The sequence below is a fragment of the Scaptodrosophila lebanonensis genome, unplaced genomic scaffold, assembly GCF_003285725.1.
Source record: "Scaptodrosophila lebanonensis strain 11010-0011.00,11010-0021.00 unplaced genomic scaffold, SlebRS2 tig00001412-arrow-pilon, whole genome shotgun sequence".
NCBI classification, from domain to species: domain Eukaryota; kingdom Metazoa; phylum Arthropoda; class Insecta; order Diptera; family Drosophilidae; genus Scaptodrosophila; species Scaptodrosophila lebanonensis.
The window spans coordinates 4,132,077-4,149,447 of NW_022060739.1; the positions used below are offsets into that span (position 1 = coordinate 4,132,077).

General features: G+C 39.6%; 2 protein-coding genes across 7 annotated transcripts in view; one reads left to right on the top strand and one right to left on the bottom strand.

Moving 5' to 3' along the window:
- Positions 1-17,371, top strand: part of LOC115631696 (1-phosphatidylinositol 4,5-bisphosphate phosphodiesterase classes I and II) — a 73,405-nt gene that overhangs the window by 52,621 nt on the left and 3,413 nt on the right. For all 6 annotated transcript variants that reach the window (XM_030528521.1, XM_030528519.1, XM_030528518.1 and 3 more), the window contains exons 4-13: positions 112-249; positions 2,140-2,273; positions 2,855-3,040; positions 3,114-3,311; positions 6,033-6,215; positions 6,868-7,048; positions 8,404-8,632; positions 10,681-10,850; positions 16,026-16,239; positions 16,511-17,371. In XM_030528521.1, coding sequence (XP_030384381.1) covers positions 112-249; positions 2,140-2,273; positions 2,855-3,040; positions 3,114-3,311; positions 6,033-6,215; positions 6,868-7,048; positions 8,404-8,632; positions 10,681-10,850; positions 16,026-16,239; positions 16,511-17,371 — 2,494 coding nt within the window. The remainder of the gene's footprint in view (positions 1-111; positions 250-2,139; positions 2,274-2,854; positions 3,041-3,113; positions 3,312-6,032; positions 6,216-6,867; positions 7,049-8,403; positions 8,633-10,680; positions 10,851-16,025; positions 16,240-16,510) is intronic.
- Positions 13,634-14,100, bottom strand: LOC115631699 (barrier-to-autointegration factor-like). Its single transcript, XM_030528527.1, has one exon. It carries the CDS (start codon positions 14,044-14,046, stop codon positions 13,777-13,779), a length of 270 nt encoding a protein of 89 aa, XP_030384387.1. The 5' UTR covers positions 14,047-14,100; the 3' UTR covers positions 13,634-13,776.

Below are 17,371 nucleotides of genomic sequence, written 5' to 3' on the forward strand. Positions count from 1 at the left end.
TTTGAAGGTCTGAACATTGCACTGATTTAGTGGCTTCGAGTATATAAAACTTCATTTCATCTGCGCGCTTAATTAATAAATATGTTCCATTCTGTCCTGCTTTATTTACAGGATGCTAAGCTGCGCCAAATTGTGACAATGGGGCTGCAGGACACGCTGGAGGAGAAGACGGTCACCATTTGTCATGGTTCGGATTTTGTCAATATGACTTTTGTGAACTTTTGCTGCACCAAACGAGACATTGCGCAGGTGAGTGGTGGGGCGGAGGAACTCGGCCGACTTTGGGATGGTTCGTTAATTTTTTGGCAATGAGCCAACGGCTCATTATGGCCACTTGGCGAGATTCTTTGACACTTTTCGTGACAATTGACATATTGAAGACAATGGGCCGCCGCTCGTTGTCCTCACAATTTAAAAGTAATATAGATATAGAATTGAATATTTCCTATGTGGGTCGGCGAGGCAGTTGTCAAATTGTTTGTTTCGTTATTTTTCGTTCGTTTTTCTTTTTGCAAAATTGGGTCAGCAGGCTATTACTGATTCTTAGCCTGTCCGCCATTTTGACACGTCCCTGGACACTTGACACACCTCTCAACAAGCAAGCCTGTCAATTTCTATTTTTAATTTCCCTCTGAAAAAGAAAAACCTGTAAAATGTAGCGTCACACATGTTCTGTTTGTAGCACTTTTTTTGTTTTTTTTTGTATTGTTTATTGATTTTGCGCGCGCGATTCTGTCATATCAGCGGCCTTTCGCTGCCACGCCTTTTTGCTGCTGCTATTTTGTTTGCCATAAACTGGACATACTCGTGTGAAAAATGGACAGACTATGCTATTTCGTCCGCAAACATACATACGAGTATAGCCATAGCCATAGCCATAGCCATAGTCGTGTGTGTAGTCTGCGCCAACCCGTCCTTGGGGCCCAAAAATCAATGTTCTATTTTATGGGCGAGCTCGACGTTGTTCACAAAAACATACTATACTTGTACATATCCATGCATGGTTGTTGTTGTTATTTTTGGCACGCGTCTCGCGCCTTTTCCTCTAAACAATTTAATGCCAACATTTCATCAACTTTAACGAAATACGAAAAAGCCAAAATAAATTGAATACATTAATAAATAAACACGCAATTTTTCGCAATAAATTTTGGCAAAGTTTCCGATTCGACAGCGTCTGCTATTTATGTCTGACAATGCCAATTTATAACACAGAGTCTAAAATTAAAAACCGACTAGCTAATCAAATAGCAGCAGCTGTAAGGCTTCTTACTTGTAGTTCAGCCACATATTGGTTTTAAAAATTAAATGAGCCTGCATATGTGAAGATACAATGCTTTCTTAATAAAACTGTTAGTGTTGGAGTATTAAATTTTCAAATTTTGTAAATGAAAGAAACAAGAATACGATTAGAATGCTAGAGACGTGCAAGTATAATACATATAAATGAATTTTGTTAACAATAAGGAGATGAATTCAATGAAAATACGCATGAGAGAATAAATTAAATTAAATCGGATACGAATATCCGTCTATCTAAATTAAGCGTTTCCTGTCTATATTTACAGAGAGATTTAAAGTTATAAATAGACTTTATTTTAGTCAGCACCTTCATCAATTTGTGGAGATTTCCCCTTTACTATCAATTAGATAACTTAGTGGTGCAAATATAAAATATTGTCGACTTCATGAAAACAAATACTTGTAAGAAACTAAGCTTCAAATGAACAATCTTTTTAGCAAGCAAATGTCTTTGTTCAGAAGCTTAAACTCTAACAATAACAACAATAACATGTCTAATGTCTGCATCTCCATACACTATAATAGCACAGAGAAGTCTATAAAAATACAATATTTGTTGCGCATGTGGCGCGTACATCAAACAAAACGCTCGACTTGGCCCATTTCCATTCGAGTTTTTTCATCAATAATTATAAACAATCTTCGCACACACTAGTACCAATGCGCTTCAAATTAATTTACTTTACCTTCACACACACAAGCACATGCTTACATATACATATGTATATTCTGGTGTAACTTGTAACTTTGCCACACAATTTGCGTCGACCTTTCAAAAATGTATTTCATTTATTTATTCTCTCTCTTATTCCTTCTCTCTTTTGTTGTGGGCTGCAGCTCTGGTCCGACGGCCTTATCAAATTGGCCTACAGTCTGGCCCAACTGAACGGATCGGCGATTATGTTTCTGCAGAAGGCGCACACAAAGCTCTGTCTGCAGGTGGACAAGAGTGGACGAATACCAGTGAAAAAGTAATTGCCAATGTTACCAAAAACTCACTTGCTACAACGCACATTGTACGAGGGGTGGGGGGCCTATGGTGGGACGGTTGCTCGGAATTGCTTTTGTGCATTGTGCGTTGAAGCATTTGACAAATATTTGTTAAGTGTTGCCATTGACGTTCAGTTGAAAATTGAAATTTACGCCAATTTCTATTTCGCATTTTCCTTCTGCACCTGCTGCTGGCTCTGTTCCTGCTCCTGCTCCTGTTCCTGCGCCTGGCTCACGTCTTCACATGCTTGGATGCTGCTCGTGCTGCCGCCTAACAATACAACGTGGCCGAAACGTTTCTCATGCATCACTGCCCGTCGCAAACAACACCAACAATGTGAAATGGCATGCTAACGACGACGACGACGACGACGACGATGGCGATTGCGATGACGACAACATCATCATCTCATCATCAACACCAACAACCGCATTGTCTGCGTTCAACCGCCCATCTTTCCTCATCGCCCGCTCTCCTTCTCTCATGCTCTCCTGCTGCTGTCGTCGTCATCATTGTTGTTGTTATTGTTGCTATTGTTGTTGCCGGTCGTGACCACTTTAGCATCATTAAACTTTTTGCGCAGAATAAAGAGGATCGTAAACGTGTCGAGAAGGCGCTGGACGTGACCGGCTTGCCATCGGGCAAAGTCGATAGTATAGCGGTGTCGAAATTTCAATTTGAAGACTTTTACAATTTGTACAAATATCTGACGCAGCGTTCGGAAGTCGAACGTCTGTTCGATAGCATGTGAGTGCGCTTTGCTCTACAGTTGGCTCCCTACACAAACTATAGCCCCCTCTTTCTCTCTCCCTCTGATTAGTGTCGGGAATTCGAAACGCAAATGCATGTCGATTGCACAGCTTGTGGAGTTTTTGAATAAAACCCAGCGCGATCCACGCCTGAATGAAATACTCTATCCATATGCGAATCCTGCACGGGCCAAGGAGCTGATACAACAATACGAGCCCAACAAGTTCAATGCACAAAAGGGACAACTTAGTTTGGATGGCTTCTTGAGGTAAGTGCGACTGCTAAATTGAATTAAGTATACGCCACGTGTTGCGGCCTGTTAACTTGTTGCCCCTTGGCAATCCCCACACACTTTCAAACACACTCTTACAAAAGGCTTAAGCTTAGTCGCAAACTTGCCTGTTTGTGAGCGGGTGTATGTGATTGTGTGTGTATGTGTGTGTGGCAGTTCGGGCTCTGCACACTCTCTTGTAGATGCTCGTCGCGTGTTTCGCAGACTGGCTCTGACAGCTTTTTGTGCCGGCATTAAGTCATTTTTACTGCCACCCTCTGCCGCTACTGCTGCAAGTGACGTGGCAAGTCCTTCAAGGCACTTGAGGCATGCCATGCATATGCATATGCCACATTCGCCATCTCATTCTCAGTCCCAATCCCTGCCTCGTTCATTGTTGCCAACAGATGTGTGTTTGTTGCCCGTAAATTTATCAACGTTTTCCTTTATTTCGTGTGCATCTCGAAGGCCATCGACGCTAAAGCCGTTTCTGCAACAGCCCACAGGCTGCCATATCTTCTTAAGCAACTGCTTTCGTGCTCTGGCCTTCAGCTGTCACACCCACACACACATGCAAATTTCCACGTATGTTCGAGTATGGCAAAATAAACGCGCAACGATTTGCGAGCTGCTTCGCTGCATTTCAGAGATTGCAAAATAGTAAATATACTCGTACCATATACGTGGCTCAAATTAAATTCAGAAACTGCGAACAAAGAGTCTCAACTTATTCTTCGTTTTATTTTGCATTCCGAGTATGAAAATGTATCGTACTTATTGCCAACCTCTCCTATGGCATTGATTGAAGTATGAATAAAATGGAAATAATATAAACAGCTAACGTGCTGTTAAACATTTTGTCACCGCAACCCATAAAAAAAAGAAATACATTTATTTAAAAATAATGCAAACAAAAAACCTGCATGTGTGAATAACTCACAACAAAGAAATGTTCGATTATATGCATTTATATCACTTTTATGGATGTTTGTAATGGCAATTGAGAGAAAGGTGTCGGTGAATAATCGGGCACTGTAAATAAGTGTCTCTGCCCTTGTCATGCGTTCGTCTGTGAAATCTGCGATTAATATGAAATACTCTTTTATGCGTCGCTTTTTATATATTCGTGTTGCCTGCAAGTGGAACGAACATTTTGTATTCTTCGAATATAGCGCACATCATAAATAATTCCATTATATTTTGAAACATCCTTCAGTATTCCTATTTCTTCTTAGCCCTTGAAGCTCAGCCTTCAACGCAAGCTTTGTAAATCAAATAACTTCATATTTAACACTGATTAGGTTAATCAATTATTAAATGAGCATTAACCATTCGCAATTTTTGTATTTATTTATGTCGTTCTTGAAGGAAGTGTTGATAAAAGACAATGCAATTTTAAAAATTTTCAATTTTAAAATAAGTTGTGTTTTTCAATAACGTTTATTTGTGAAGGCCTTTCTTTCATTTTTTTAAAAAACCTTAACCTATGTCGCTTATTTTATTCTGAATAAATTTGCTTTATTATAATCGAATATATTTCCAACATTTTTTCATTGTACTAATTTTTCTGAACATCTGATAGTTTTTAACATCTTGCATTTTTCAGTTTTTTAATATACCTATATTTGATGCATTCTTTAAAAAAACAAAGAAATTTTGAATTAAAATCCAAAGTGCGTTCCAAATTAAACCCGGACTTTTTAAAAATAAGAATTCAGTATTGATATTTTGCGGAAAAAAGCTTATTTTATTTTAAATAATGTGTTGCACGATCAAAAAGATTTTGAAATGAATGTTTAAGAACACCAGCTGTTATGTCCTACAGATTGGTGGTTCAAGCCTTTTAAATGACTTCGATGACCTTGAAGCGTTTTCCTTTCAAGAGCAAACTTAACAATCACACGTAGCTTAATCAATCGAATATGGAGAGTCAATCAGGTTTAAAATTTTGTTTGTCAGTCACAGCTATAGATTAATGAGAACGAGTTTTAATTAGCAGTCAACTTATGCGGAACAAAACCAAAACATGCAATGAATCGTTAAAGATATTTAATTCCATATCCAAATTTACGCCAGCGGATGGCGTCGTTATTCAATCATGAATCAGAAGAAGAAAGAAAGGAATATTTTTGATTTTGGTTTACTTTGCAACTTGAAATAGTAGATTTGATTGGCAGCAACGCACTGCCACATTTCTCTTCAACAATGTGATGCTATTAAAATTATCTCTTTCCAGTTCCGTAATTTCCGTAGCAGGGGTAATTCCGGCAAATGGTTTTTCCATTTCCGAATGATATCTATATTGATATTTCCAATGATTAAATATAAGAAATTACGTTTATTTTAAAAGGCAATTCAAGTAATCTAAATAACATACATAGTAATCGATTGGCTGAATTTGTAGTTAATTATTCCACAGTTTAATAAAAATTAATTTTATGGCTGAACAGACAGAGCACTCAAGCTTTAACAATTTGACAATCGCAATAAGAGTAATCCCAATAATTGCACTCACAGAAATGTCACAGAACGATTAAAACATGTCTCAACTGCCGGCAATTAATTGTGACATTTAAAAGCGAAACTGCAATAAATATTTAATTGTTGTCGGTTCATAATGAAAGTACTATTTCATTTTAGTAATTACGGCTTAATCCTTTCAAAAACGAGTATACACGAAACTGTTTTAACTCCTTGTCGACATTCCGCCACTTGCAGGTATCTCATGGGCGACGACAACCCAATAATGGCGCCCAACAAACTCGATCTGTGCGATGACATGGATCAGCCGATGTCGCACTACTTTATTAATTCCTCACACAACACATACCTAACGGGACATCAGCTGACTGGCAAATCGTCGGTGGAAATATATAGGCAATGCCTATTGGCCGGTTGCAGGTGAGTTCCCAACTATCGCAAATGATGATGCGCTGATGATGTGGTCAGTTGTTAAGTACATTGGTGGTCGTTTTTGTGGCTGTGCTGTTGATGTTGCCGTTGCTATTGGCCCTGACCTTGATGGGTGTTTGTGTGTGTGTGTGTGTGTGTGTGTGTGAAGGCCGCAAACATACGTTGATATGGCAGGTGCACATTTTTGACGCTGCGTTGCTTTTTAGTGCAACGGAAATTGCTTGGTCGCCATTTTATCGGCCGTCGATGATGCTGCTGCTTGCTGCTTGCTGCCTGCTGATGATGCTGCTGCTTGCTGCCGCTGTGATGATGTTGCTACCACACACACACATACACACACACGCGCGCGCTCAGACACGAATTTTCACAGGCAACAAAAATTTATTGACGCAAACGCTGTAACAGTTCTTGTTTTTTTTTACGAAGAGCAAGGACATTTTGTTTGTTTATCTGTGCGTTGGGATGGCGGCCATTAAATGCAATTTGATAAACATTTTTTATGCACGTCATTTTACGCTGGATGTGCTCATTTTTTTCGTGGCACATTTTATGGCCTTTTGGTTTACTATCTAGTTTTTATTGCAATTTAGTGCACAATTTACGCAACTACATTTCCTGCCACATTCCTCTCGTTTCGCAGATGCGTGGAGTTGGACTTTTGGAATGGGCGCACCGAGGAGCCAGTCATTGTGCATGGCTATACGTTTGTGCCCGAAATATTCGCCAAGGATGTGTTGGAGGCGATTGCAGAGAGCGCATTTAAAACATCCGAATACCCTGTGATATTAAGTTTTGAAAATCACTGCAATCCCAGGCAACAGGTGAGTGAAAACTACATATTTTATATTATTTTCACCTTAATCTTCGCACATTATTAACAATTTATTGAATATAGAGAAGGAACTGTTTCCTTTAGGTGGGAAAAACTCACAAAAAGCTCATAGAGTTCACAGGGAAAGAGACTTGAAGCTAAGCTCGATTGTAGAAAGAAAGATAAAGATAAATATCATACGAAAATCAGCAGCTAATCTCGTTTACACTGTTGCAAGTCAATAATTTTGCATTCTCTGGACTGTATTTTATTTTCTTCTATTTTCATTTAGCTTAATATAAAGTCTGATGTAATAGGGTCGTTTACTTTTCAAACTGCTAAGCAAGCTTTCATAAACTCCAACTCCAACTCCCAACCATATTGCATATGGTTGAATAACTGCCTATTAGCTCTGCCACTCCAATGTAATTGTGATGAAAATAAAGTAGAATAAACAAAAGTCATCTATTTAAGTGCCTGTTTGTCGGAAGTCAAACTCTCCATCTGCAGGGTAGGAAGTTTGCAGCATACTCGTATAAGAGCAAGTCAGTAGTAGTTGGTCACATCCTAAAACAACAGTTGACATTGTCTGGCAGGCAAGCACACACAGCTCATCACAGCCACATTTACACGCACACACACAGGCAGATCGACAACCCAAACAATTCATCATGCCACTCCATGCAAAACTGTAACTAAAGTTCTGGCCCAGCCGGGGCACACATGTGACTACCCCGGCAGTCGCCCCGGTCGGTTGTGTGTTTTTTGTGTGTGCATAGTTTATGAATAGAGTACACACACACACACATACAACAAATCCCAGGGCTGCCTTTTCGCTACAGCTAAACATTATTTAAAGACTTTGGAAATCTCTAGGCTTGTAGAGGCCACACTTGAGCGCTAATCGTGCGCTGCTTCTGCGTTAACGTTCCGGCAACTCCGCCAACTCCGGCGGTGATAACAAAGCAAACTTTTTACGGCCGCCTAGGAGCACGCAGGGGGCGATGCGGCAGACGGGGATAGTCGGCAAAAGTTTAACCATTAAAAGTAGTAATACAAACTAAATTTGCCACAGGGAGCCATCGGGCCATAGTAGCCGTCTGTCAGAGACTTCCACGCATCTTTCAAACTTATATCAAGCATATGTATTCTATGTATATACGTGTGTATGTATATTCTGAAGTGTATATGCGTTCGAGCATGTATATTACACAGGTAGCTGTAAAAGTTAGCTCGAGAAACTTTTAATATGGCGTGCTGCCTGCTCGTCTGAGGCAAAACTCATTAATTCTTGGTTAGCAGCCAGTTACAAGACACTTAACCACACCTTCTCCATCTCTCTTTCTGATCTCTGCTCTTGTCTAGGCCAAGATTGCCAACTATTGCCGCGAAATCTTTGGCGAAATGCTGCTGGACAAGCCGCTCGATGCGTATCCACTGGAACCCAATGTCGATTTGCCACCTCCGGCCCAGCTGCGACGCAAGATCATTATCAAGAATAAGAAGAAGCACCATCATCACCATCACCACCATCATCACAAGAAGGCTGGCCAAGGAACGCAAGCTGCCAATAAACTGATGGCGGCCAACTCAGGTGAGTGTGCGAGTGTGTTCATGCTGCCCATCTGGCGTATGCTTAATGAGTTATTTCTCATTGTTGTGGCAACTATGTTATTGTTATTGTCGACACACATGTAGTCAGCAAATTTTTGTGCACCATCAACAAACCACTTTTCTGTTTATTTTAGACTCAAATGCAAATTAATCCCAAACTTCTCATTCGACGCCAGTCGGCCTCCCCAAAAACAACATGACACGATGTTGTTTTCATTATTTTTCATTATTTTTAGCACCAAGAGAAAAACTTTAAACTGGTGTAGCAGATATTTAGCAAACAGTTAATAGCAATAGCTAAAACAAAGTTCATCAACATGTTTTGGTAGTAAAGAAATAACACCAGTTTATTAGATAGGTTTAGATTTCACATTCAACATTGTTATTAAAAACTGCATTAGTGTTCCTTAGAAGTTATACTTGAAATTTCAATTATTAAATATTTTTAGATTTTAGATTTGTTATTTTTCAGATAAAGAGAATCTTGAACTACGTATTTAACTACGATTAGCAGCTCTTTCCTATTTCGCCAAGTCCTGTTTACTTTCTTCTATACTTTATATACAAATATGATGGGTATATCTGCATCCCATCTTTCTGACCTTACATATTTTATTGTGCAAGTTGCTTGCTAATTAAATTGCTGACATCCACAAGAATTGTTGACATCAACAAAGTAATAAAAGCGGCCATATTTTGTTTTTCCTCGTTAAAGAAAACAAAGTCGTTACTAAACATTCGCTTAACTTGAAGGAGTACAAATAATAAACAGTATTGTTATGTGCATATTTCATATTTAAAATAATTACCATATTCTCAATGCAATACAAACACTTTGGAGCTACGCTGCTTGCCCAAAATTAACATCAGTCCTGGTATCATAATAATTTTAGTTAAAAGATAAAGTTATATCAATGACCAAAAATATTTTATCTACTGGCGAATAGAATTTGACATCTCCCTCGGAATATTTTCCACAAACTCTACAGATCTCTCGTATACATACAAGTGGTACCCTTTGATTTAGTTAGCCTGGTATTCTAACAAAAACTGTCACGTACAAAAGATATTTGTGTGTGTCTGTATGCAGTTGAGTGTAGTTATTATTTGTAATGCTGTTGTTGTTGTTGTTACTGCTGCTGTGCTGCTGTGACTTTTTAAATGTTACGCATACATTATATTAATATATATGCATATACACAAACTTTTATTAGTGCTTTGCATATAAATTTATTTAGTTGTCCGCTTCAGCTGAGCTCAGCTCGGTTTCGGTTGAAGTTTCGACGTCGGCGCCGGCTAATGGCCGTTGGCGTCCTGCTGGACCGATTTGCATGCGCAGCTGCACAAAATACACCGTTGACATTTGTCGCCGCCATTTTGTGCTGAGCGTACAGAACAGAAACCGAACGCCTGATCCCCCCAACACACACACACACACACACGCACACAGCTCCTCTTGACCTACACTGAACTGTCACAGTCTGCTCATGAATTGCAAAAAGCCAATTTATAAATGCAAATGACTTTTGCTTCGTTGATGACCCCGAGACCCCACCAACCATGCCAATCCCCACTCTATCCAATCACCCACCCACCCACATATAGCTGCAAGAGCGGCCTCTGTAGCTGTTGTTGTTTTGTTGTTGCAACAGCAACAACATCTGCAGCTAAAGCTGCAGCTGCTCCTTCTGCTACTCCCATTCGAACAATTTTGTGCTCCACTGCTGCAACTTCCGCTGTGGTGTTCGGCAGTTCCGCCCTTTGGGGCAACTTTGGCGCTACCCCCATATTTTTTAATGCTGCTGCGCAAACCATGTGCAAACCAGCATTTTATTATATTGTATTAATGTTTATATTGCATTAAAGGCAAACACAATTTTTTGAAACGCATCCAGCGCTCGTAAATATTGCAGCACTTTCGTAATTTAATTTGTTTGCGACATGTAAAATATTTTTACAAGAATTATTTTCAATATTTTCCTGCTCTCTCTCTCTCTCATGTTTGTTGTTGTTGTTGTTTTTCGACAGTGGATGCCGCAGCCAAAGCCTCAGCAGCAGCCGCAGCTCTGACGGCAGCCAACAATGGGCAACAAGTTGCAGCACATGAAGATGTTGTTGCTGGAGGACGCACAATGGCAAGCGCCGCAAATGGTGACATCGTTAGCGGAACGGGCGGAGGACATGCGCCGCCATTGCAAGTGAGTAAGCCAGGAAGGGGGGAATTGGGGCATTCGGGTGGGTGAGAGTGTGGGGGCGTGTGGGTGCGTAGCATGCCTGTAATTGTATTTAATGGAACGCCATTCCGGCACGCATATTTGCGGTGCTTGACTTGCCCATTTGTAAAAGTGTATTGTTTTTGTTTTTCATTATTACTGTTGTTACAGCCCTTGTCATGCCTGCTGTACGGACATTTGTTTACGCTAGAAATCATCCTCATCATCATCGTCATCATCATGATAATCCCCATGACATAACACAGGCTACAGGCTGCTGCTGCTGCTGTTGTTGTTGTTGTTGTTGTAGCTGCTTTCTCGATGAGGGCCATTCAGTTGAAATTCTGCAATTGAATGTGTCCTCGTCATAGCAATTCAACATATGCGGACGCCCAGCATGTCATTATTTCACGCAATATTATTATTATTTTTTAATATGCATGGATATTGCCGGACTTCGTGGAAATGCAATTTAATTCCACCAATAAATTTACTTTTCAGTTAAAGTCATGTAAATAATTTCATTTCATGTTGACGAATGCAAACGGAATTTTAACTTTGATGTGTTGTTTGTGGCGTAAAGATAAAATATGACAGGCAATATCATAGCCAATTCTGCAAACTAACGTGATTAATGGCGAATCAAATTATGGGAAAAAGAGTTGGACTCTCGTAAATAATACTTCAGAAGCTTCTCGAGTCTGTCCTAGCTATCGCACTCATAATAGAACTTGGGCTAATATTTTGCAGAAGTCGTCTCATCTTTTTTCCGGCTCAATGCGCTATACTTGTATATAAACGTACTCTCTACTTGCTACAAAGCTACAGAGCAAAGCTATAATGTATTTTTGAATCGTTTATGTTTATGAAAAGTTGTCGTTTCAACAATATTTTTTCATATTTAGAGCCAAAACATTTTCTAAATTTATAAAAATGCATTTCAAAGACATTTGTTGCTATAAAAAGGGTTTTTTTTATAGTTCTAGTATTTGTTTAAATAAGGACTTTACCGAAAGGAAACTACACATATTCAAGATACGACACTGTATCTTCCTATATAGACCAGAAGAACTATGACAAATGCTCTTAGAACGTCTATACTTTTAAGTTTTTTAGCATTGCCTTTTCTCACTTTGGGATACAAGTGGTCAAAATCAATAAGAACAAGCAATCAATGTCTGCACGGAATTTGGATGAAATATTGAGAACCAATCCCTCTATTAAGATGTATTGCGAAGACATAATTTTTAAAAGATACAAAAAAACAAAATAAAAAAATTAAATTGAAAAGCAGGTAAAAGTAGCCAAAACTAAAATTCGATAACTATGCAGTCACTTGATGGACGATTCTATTGAATGTCTAAAATATCTGCTATATACATAGATAAATTAAATAAAATAAATAATTGCAAGATAATTATGTTCCTAGAAGTCGACAGTCCGCGAAATGCTTCACAGCTTCACCCAATCGAAAGATTTATTAATAGCGCAACGTAAGGAAGAAATAAAAACGAAAAGTAGCTGAGAAAAAACAACATTTTAAAAGAGACACTTAAACGAAAAATGCATTATACGTAATATAAGGACAAATTTGTGTGTGTTATTACATTTTAATTGGCTAAAAATTAATACAATTAAAATTATTCCTTTCACGGAAAACAATTTAATTTAATTTAAAGCCGTTGGGATATAAGGAAAACGCGCAGTTTCTTTTTGGTACAGCTCTAAATAGTAGTATTAAATTTGACAAATTTATGTTTAAATTATTGCCTGTTTGCCCGGCTATAGCAGAAGTGTTTCTTTTATTTCCTGCATCATTGCCCGCAAAACCGTCTTCCGACACAAGTTGTTACTAAGAGAATACTGACAATGCGATTATTTACAGCAGAGTTTAAACGACAGCCTGTTAAAAATGTTGTTTGTATATCGTATCGAAAGCTTAAAGTTTCATTGCAATCCATAAAAAGCAATGTTCTCTCGCTCTCCCGCTTTAATGAAGTCATTAGCTCCGCCATTTACTAAGCTAACGCAATTACAATGCATTTTCGATTCTGATGAATGCAAACAAATCCACAGCCATATTGGAACATGCACATGTACTCGTGTGTACACAAATACATATTTACGTTCGCAAGGAGCATCCTGGCAAATCACACACCATGTTGGTTTCATGTTCCATATTAATGGCTATTATTTCAATTTAATTGCACAATTTTGCTATTAGTGTGTGCTTATTATTTATGATTTTGTGCACATTGCATAATAAATGCAGAAAGGATGGCAGGAAGGCCGGCAATCTGTGCTAATGGCAGTTAACACAACGATGAGTCCTTCCGCTGTGCCAAACCGAAACCAGTAATGGTGTGTGTGTGTGTGTGTGCGTGCGTGTGTGTGTGTGTGTTGTGGCCCATGGGCCATTTATAGTTTGGAAAGCACTGTGTGCGCCGCACATAACCGCAATGCATTTGGGCTCATTAGACACATTACATACGTTCTCGTACGAACGCAATGGCCATTCCACAATTCCTTGGGGCCATTCAATAACACGAGCATATGTGTGTGTATATAAGTATATTTATATATTCGTGTGTATATATATTTGTGTATAATGTCTTGAGCAAAGTGGCGCGTACTTTATGGCCTTTTAAATCACAACAAACACAACAGCAGGCTGAATTTTTCTCGAACATATTCGCTGGGGACTCACCACAAGACTTGTTGCAGAGAAAACTCGATATGGCAGCTTTCTAATAAAACGGCACAAGGAATAATGTTTAGGTGTATATATAAAATATGTATTGGTTTAAAAAAATGTTAAAGGAAAACCAAACTTTAACAAGCAATTAAAGAAACTAAACGTTAAACTGAACTAACATAAATAGCAATCATTTCACGAGAATAGATAGAATGCTTAAAGGAACTCTTCACACCATTCCGTCAAACAACCGTAGCAGTCGCTTAACTGCTTTTGATTGGCGCCACAAACTTCTTTCATCCACTCCTTGAATAACAACTCATCCTTCTTCATCACCAGAAATTGTCCCAATACTGTGTACGCCATATCGAATCCCGCTTCATTGAAACGTTGTCCCAACACTTCGCCAACCCCGGCCAGTTGTGTTACGGGCTTGTTGCCCATAGGCTCGCTGACAAAGTCCCTAAATTTTTTGGTGGTCGACATTTTATTTATGATATACTCGTAATATATTGTTTTTAGATATCCCTAAGAATATATTGCTTTCAAATTGCAACTGATTTTTATGAACTTGACGTCAGTTTTGGTTTTTAAATTATGCTTGTGAGCGCCTTAATATTTTCCGATAAACTGATTTTTTTTAACAATGCTCTGTTGCCTTAAAATGCAAAGGGAACTATTCTGCTTTAATGGCCTGCTTTTCCATCCTATTTTCGATACAACAAAATTTGGGATTTGGAATTTTCTTTGATAGATTTTAGATAAAAGTAGTCATCTGATTTTAAATTAAAATAGCGATACAAATAATGCCACAACTTAAAGTAAAACGATTGGACTGGTAGGGCTTATTCCCAATAAATATAGGGGATCAACATTTGAAATAAGAAAAAGGATAACTGTGGCTTTCAAACGAACGCTTTTATAGCTTTATCTGATTATTAATTATGGAATGGGTAGTTAATAGATTTGTAACAATTGTTCATTGTTTAAAATATCCAATTACAAGCAAAGATTGCAGATAAAAATGGAATGTTTTAGTTTTTCAACTTGCTAATTGTATAACAATTGAAAAAAATTGCAAAAAAATAATATAACCTTTTATTAAATTTAAGACAAATGCTTTACTAAGAGTTGAGAACATCATAAAAATAAATAAGTTTAAATATGGAAATACATAAAGCTATATTTGTAACTGATTCAATCTGGCTGTTGGGCTCAGTTATCATTTATCCGTTCTGTTCGGCTTTAATTATTGAATGGTCATCTCTTTTGCCAATTGTTCAGCAGCTAAGCACTTTTAAAAATTATTACATTTAGGATTTGGGTTATTGTTCGGTCCTTAATATGTCAAAATTTATCATTTATTGGTAACAGTTAAACGAGCGGCCGCAAATAAATTGAATGTGCATCAAAGCAATGAAAAAGGATTGCAAGTTTTACGATGATTTTTAAAGCATTATTTCAATTTCCTTCGCACATTCTTTCTGAAATTTCAATGTGATGTGCGAGAGCTGGACAGATTGTTTTATAAAACATGTGGCACCCATCATTGCGCACAGAAACCTCTTCTCTTTTTTTGGAAGCCTGACTGTATGTTCTTGTGCCAATGCTTTGGTGTACTGGAATGGGTATGGGCTTTGGGGTCTCAATTACAGTTTGTAGCATTGTTCGTTTAAAATGAAGTGACATGAATCGATGCAGGCTGAATGCGAAGCCGGCGAGCGAAGGAGCAGAGTGGAGAGCGTCGCGTCGTAAACTTTATGCAATGCACAATAATGGCCAACATGCACTCTGCTATAAAAGCACAGTGTATGTGTGTCTATTTGGGGTTGTACAGACGAGCACTTGCAGGAAACACAATCTGCGCCATTTTCTTCCTGTTATGCCAGACAGAAAGCCGACAAGACAGTCGGCGAACGACCAGCGGACGGCGGGCGGCGAGCGGCTCATATTATCTTTTCCGACTGCCTTGACGTTGTCAATCTATTCATGACTCTGTGTCTGCAGCTGCCTGCCAAACCCCCTTGCCCTTCCCATCGCCTCTCACTCTGACTCCGACTCAGCTTGTATTTTTCTGCATTCTGCCCCAGCGGATTTGTACAAGCGATAGCAGCCACAATATTATAATGGGTTTCATATTCCATCTTGCACTTCATACAAGAGACTGTGCTTGTGTGTGACCCTTTCATGTCCTTCTGCTTGTGCATGCAATTTAATAGTTCCGCGTGTACAAATCACAAAATGGCAGCCATTTTGTTTGCCTTCGCTCTCGATCTCACTGTGTGTGCGTGTGTGTGTGTGTGTGTGCCTGCGGTGGCGTATACGTAATATTTCTTCTTTTTCATTTTATATGGCATTTTTATGCGAAATCAAATTAACCCGATAGTGCCAAGATGGCCATGTAATTGAGGCTGCTTTATAAATGTTCCAATCTATATTCCCCCATCTGTGTTTTCCTTTTGCAGCAAATACGCCAGAGCTCGAAGGACAGCACCGGCTCCTCCGATTCGGACAGCTCAAGCGATGACGAATCCCTGCCCAATACAACGCCCAATCCGCCAAGCGGCAACGAGCCCCCACCGGAGAAGGCCCAAAAGGAGACGGAGGCGGGCGCTGAGATCTCCGCGCTGGTCAACTATGTACAGCCCATACACTTTAGTTCGTTCGAGAATGCAGAGAGTGAGTAACAAAATCCAGCAACACTCGGAATTGTTTACATTTGGAAATCATTGTTTTTATTAATATTCAAGCCATCCATAAATCTTAAATATTTATCAACTCTTAGAATTAAATTGTAATATCATTTGATAATCAAATCTAGTGAAATGGTTGTGATGGTTTTTTTTTCTGCTATCAAATCTATCGATGGCTTGCTGTAATATTCTAGAATTCCAATGATTTTGATGTACAATACTCTATTAAAATGAAATCTTTTCTTTTTCGTCCACAGAGAAGAATCGCTGCTACGAGATGTCCTCGTTCGATGAGAAGCAAGCCACTACGCTCCTGAAGGAGCGTCCCATAGAGTTTGTCAACTATAACAAGCATCAGCTGTCGCGTGTCTATCCGGCGGGCACTCGATTCGACAGCTCCAATTTCATGCCCCAACTATTCTGGAATGCTGGCTGCCAATTGGTGGCGCTGAACTTTCAAACCCTCGACCTGGCCATGCAGCTGAATCTGGGCATTTTCGAATACAACCTACGCTGTGGTTACCTGCTAAAGCCCGAGTTCATGCGTCGCTCTGATCGACGCTTAGATCCGTTTGCCGAAAGCACGGTGGATGGCATTATAGCGGGCACGGTCTCCATCACTGTACTGTCCGGCCAATTTCTCACCGACAAACGAGTCAACACGTTCGTGGAGGTGGACATGTATGGACTGCCCGCGGACACTGTGCGCAAGAAGTTTCGCACCAAGACAGTGCGGGACAATGGCATGAATCCCGTGTACGATGAGGAGCCGTTCGTTTTCAAGAAGGTCGTGCTACCCGAGCTGGCTAGCATTCGCATTGCAGCCTATGAGGAGGGCGGCAAGTTGATTGGACATCGTGTGCTGCCCGTCATTGGCCTATGTCCCGGCTACAGACACGTTAATCTGCGTAGTGAAGTGGGCCAACCCATCGCCCTAGCCTCGCTCTTTCTGTGCGTGGTCGTCAAGGACTATGTGCCCGATGACTTGTCCAACTTTGCCGAGGCGCTGGCCAATCCCATCAAGTATCAGAGCGAGCTGGAGAAGCGCGACATACAGCTGTCGGTGCTGACAGATGAGACAGATCCCGTGACCGCCGATGAGGATATGTCGAAGTCAT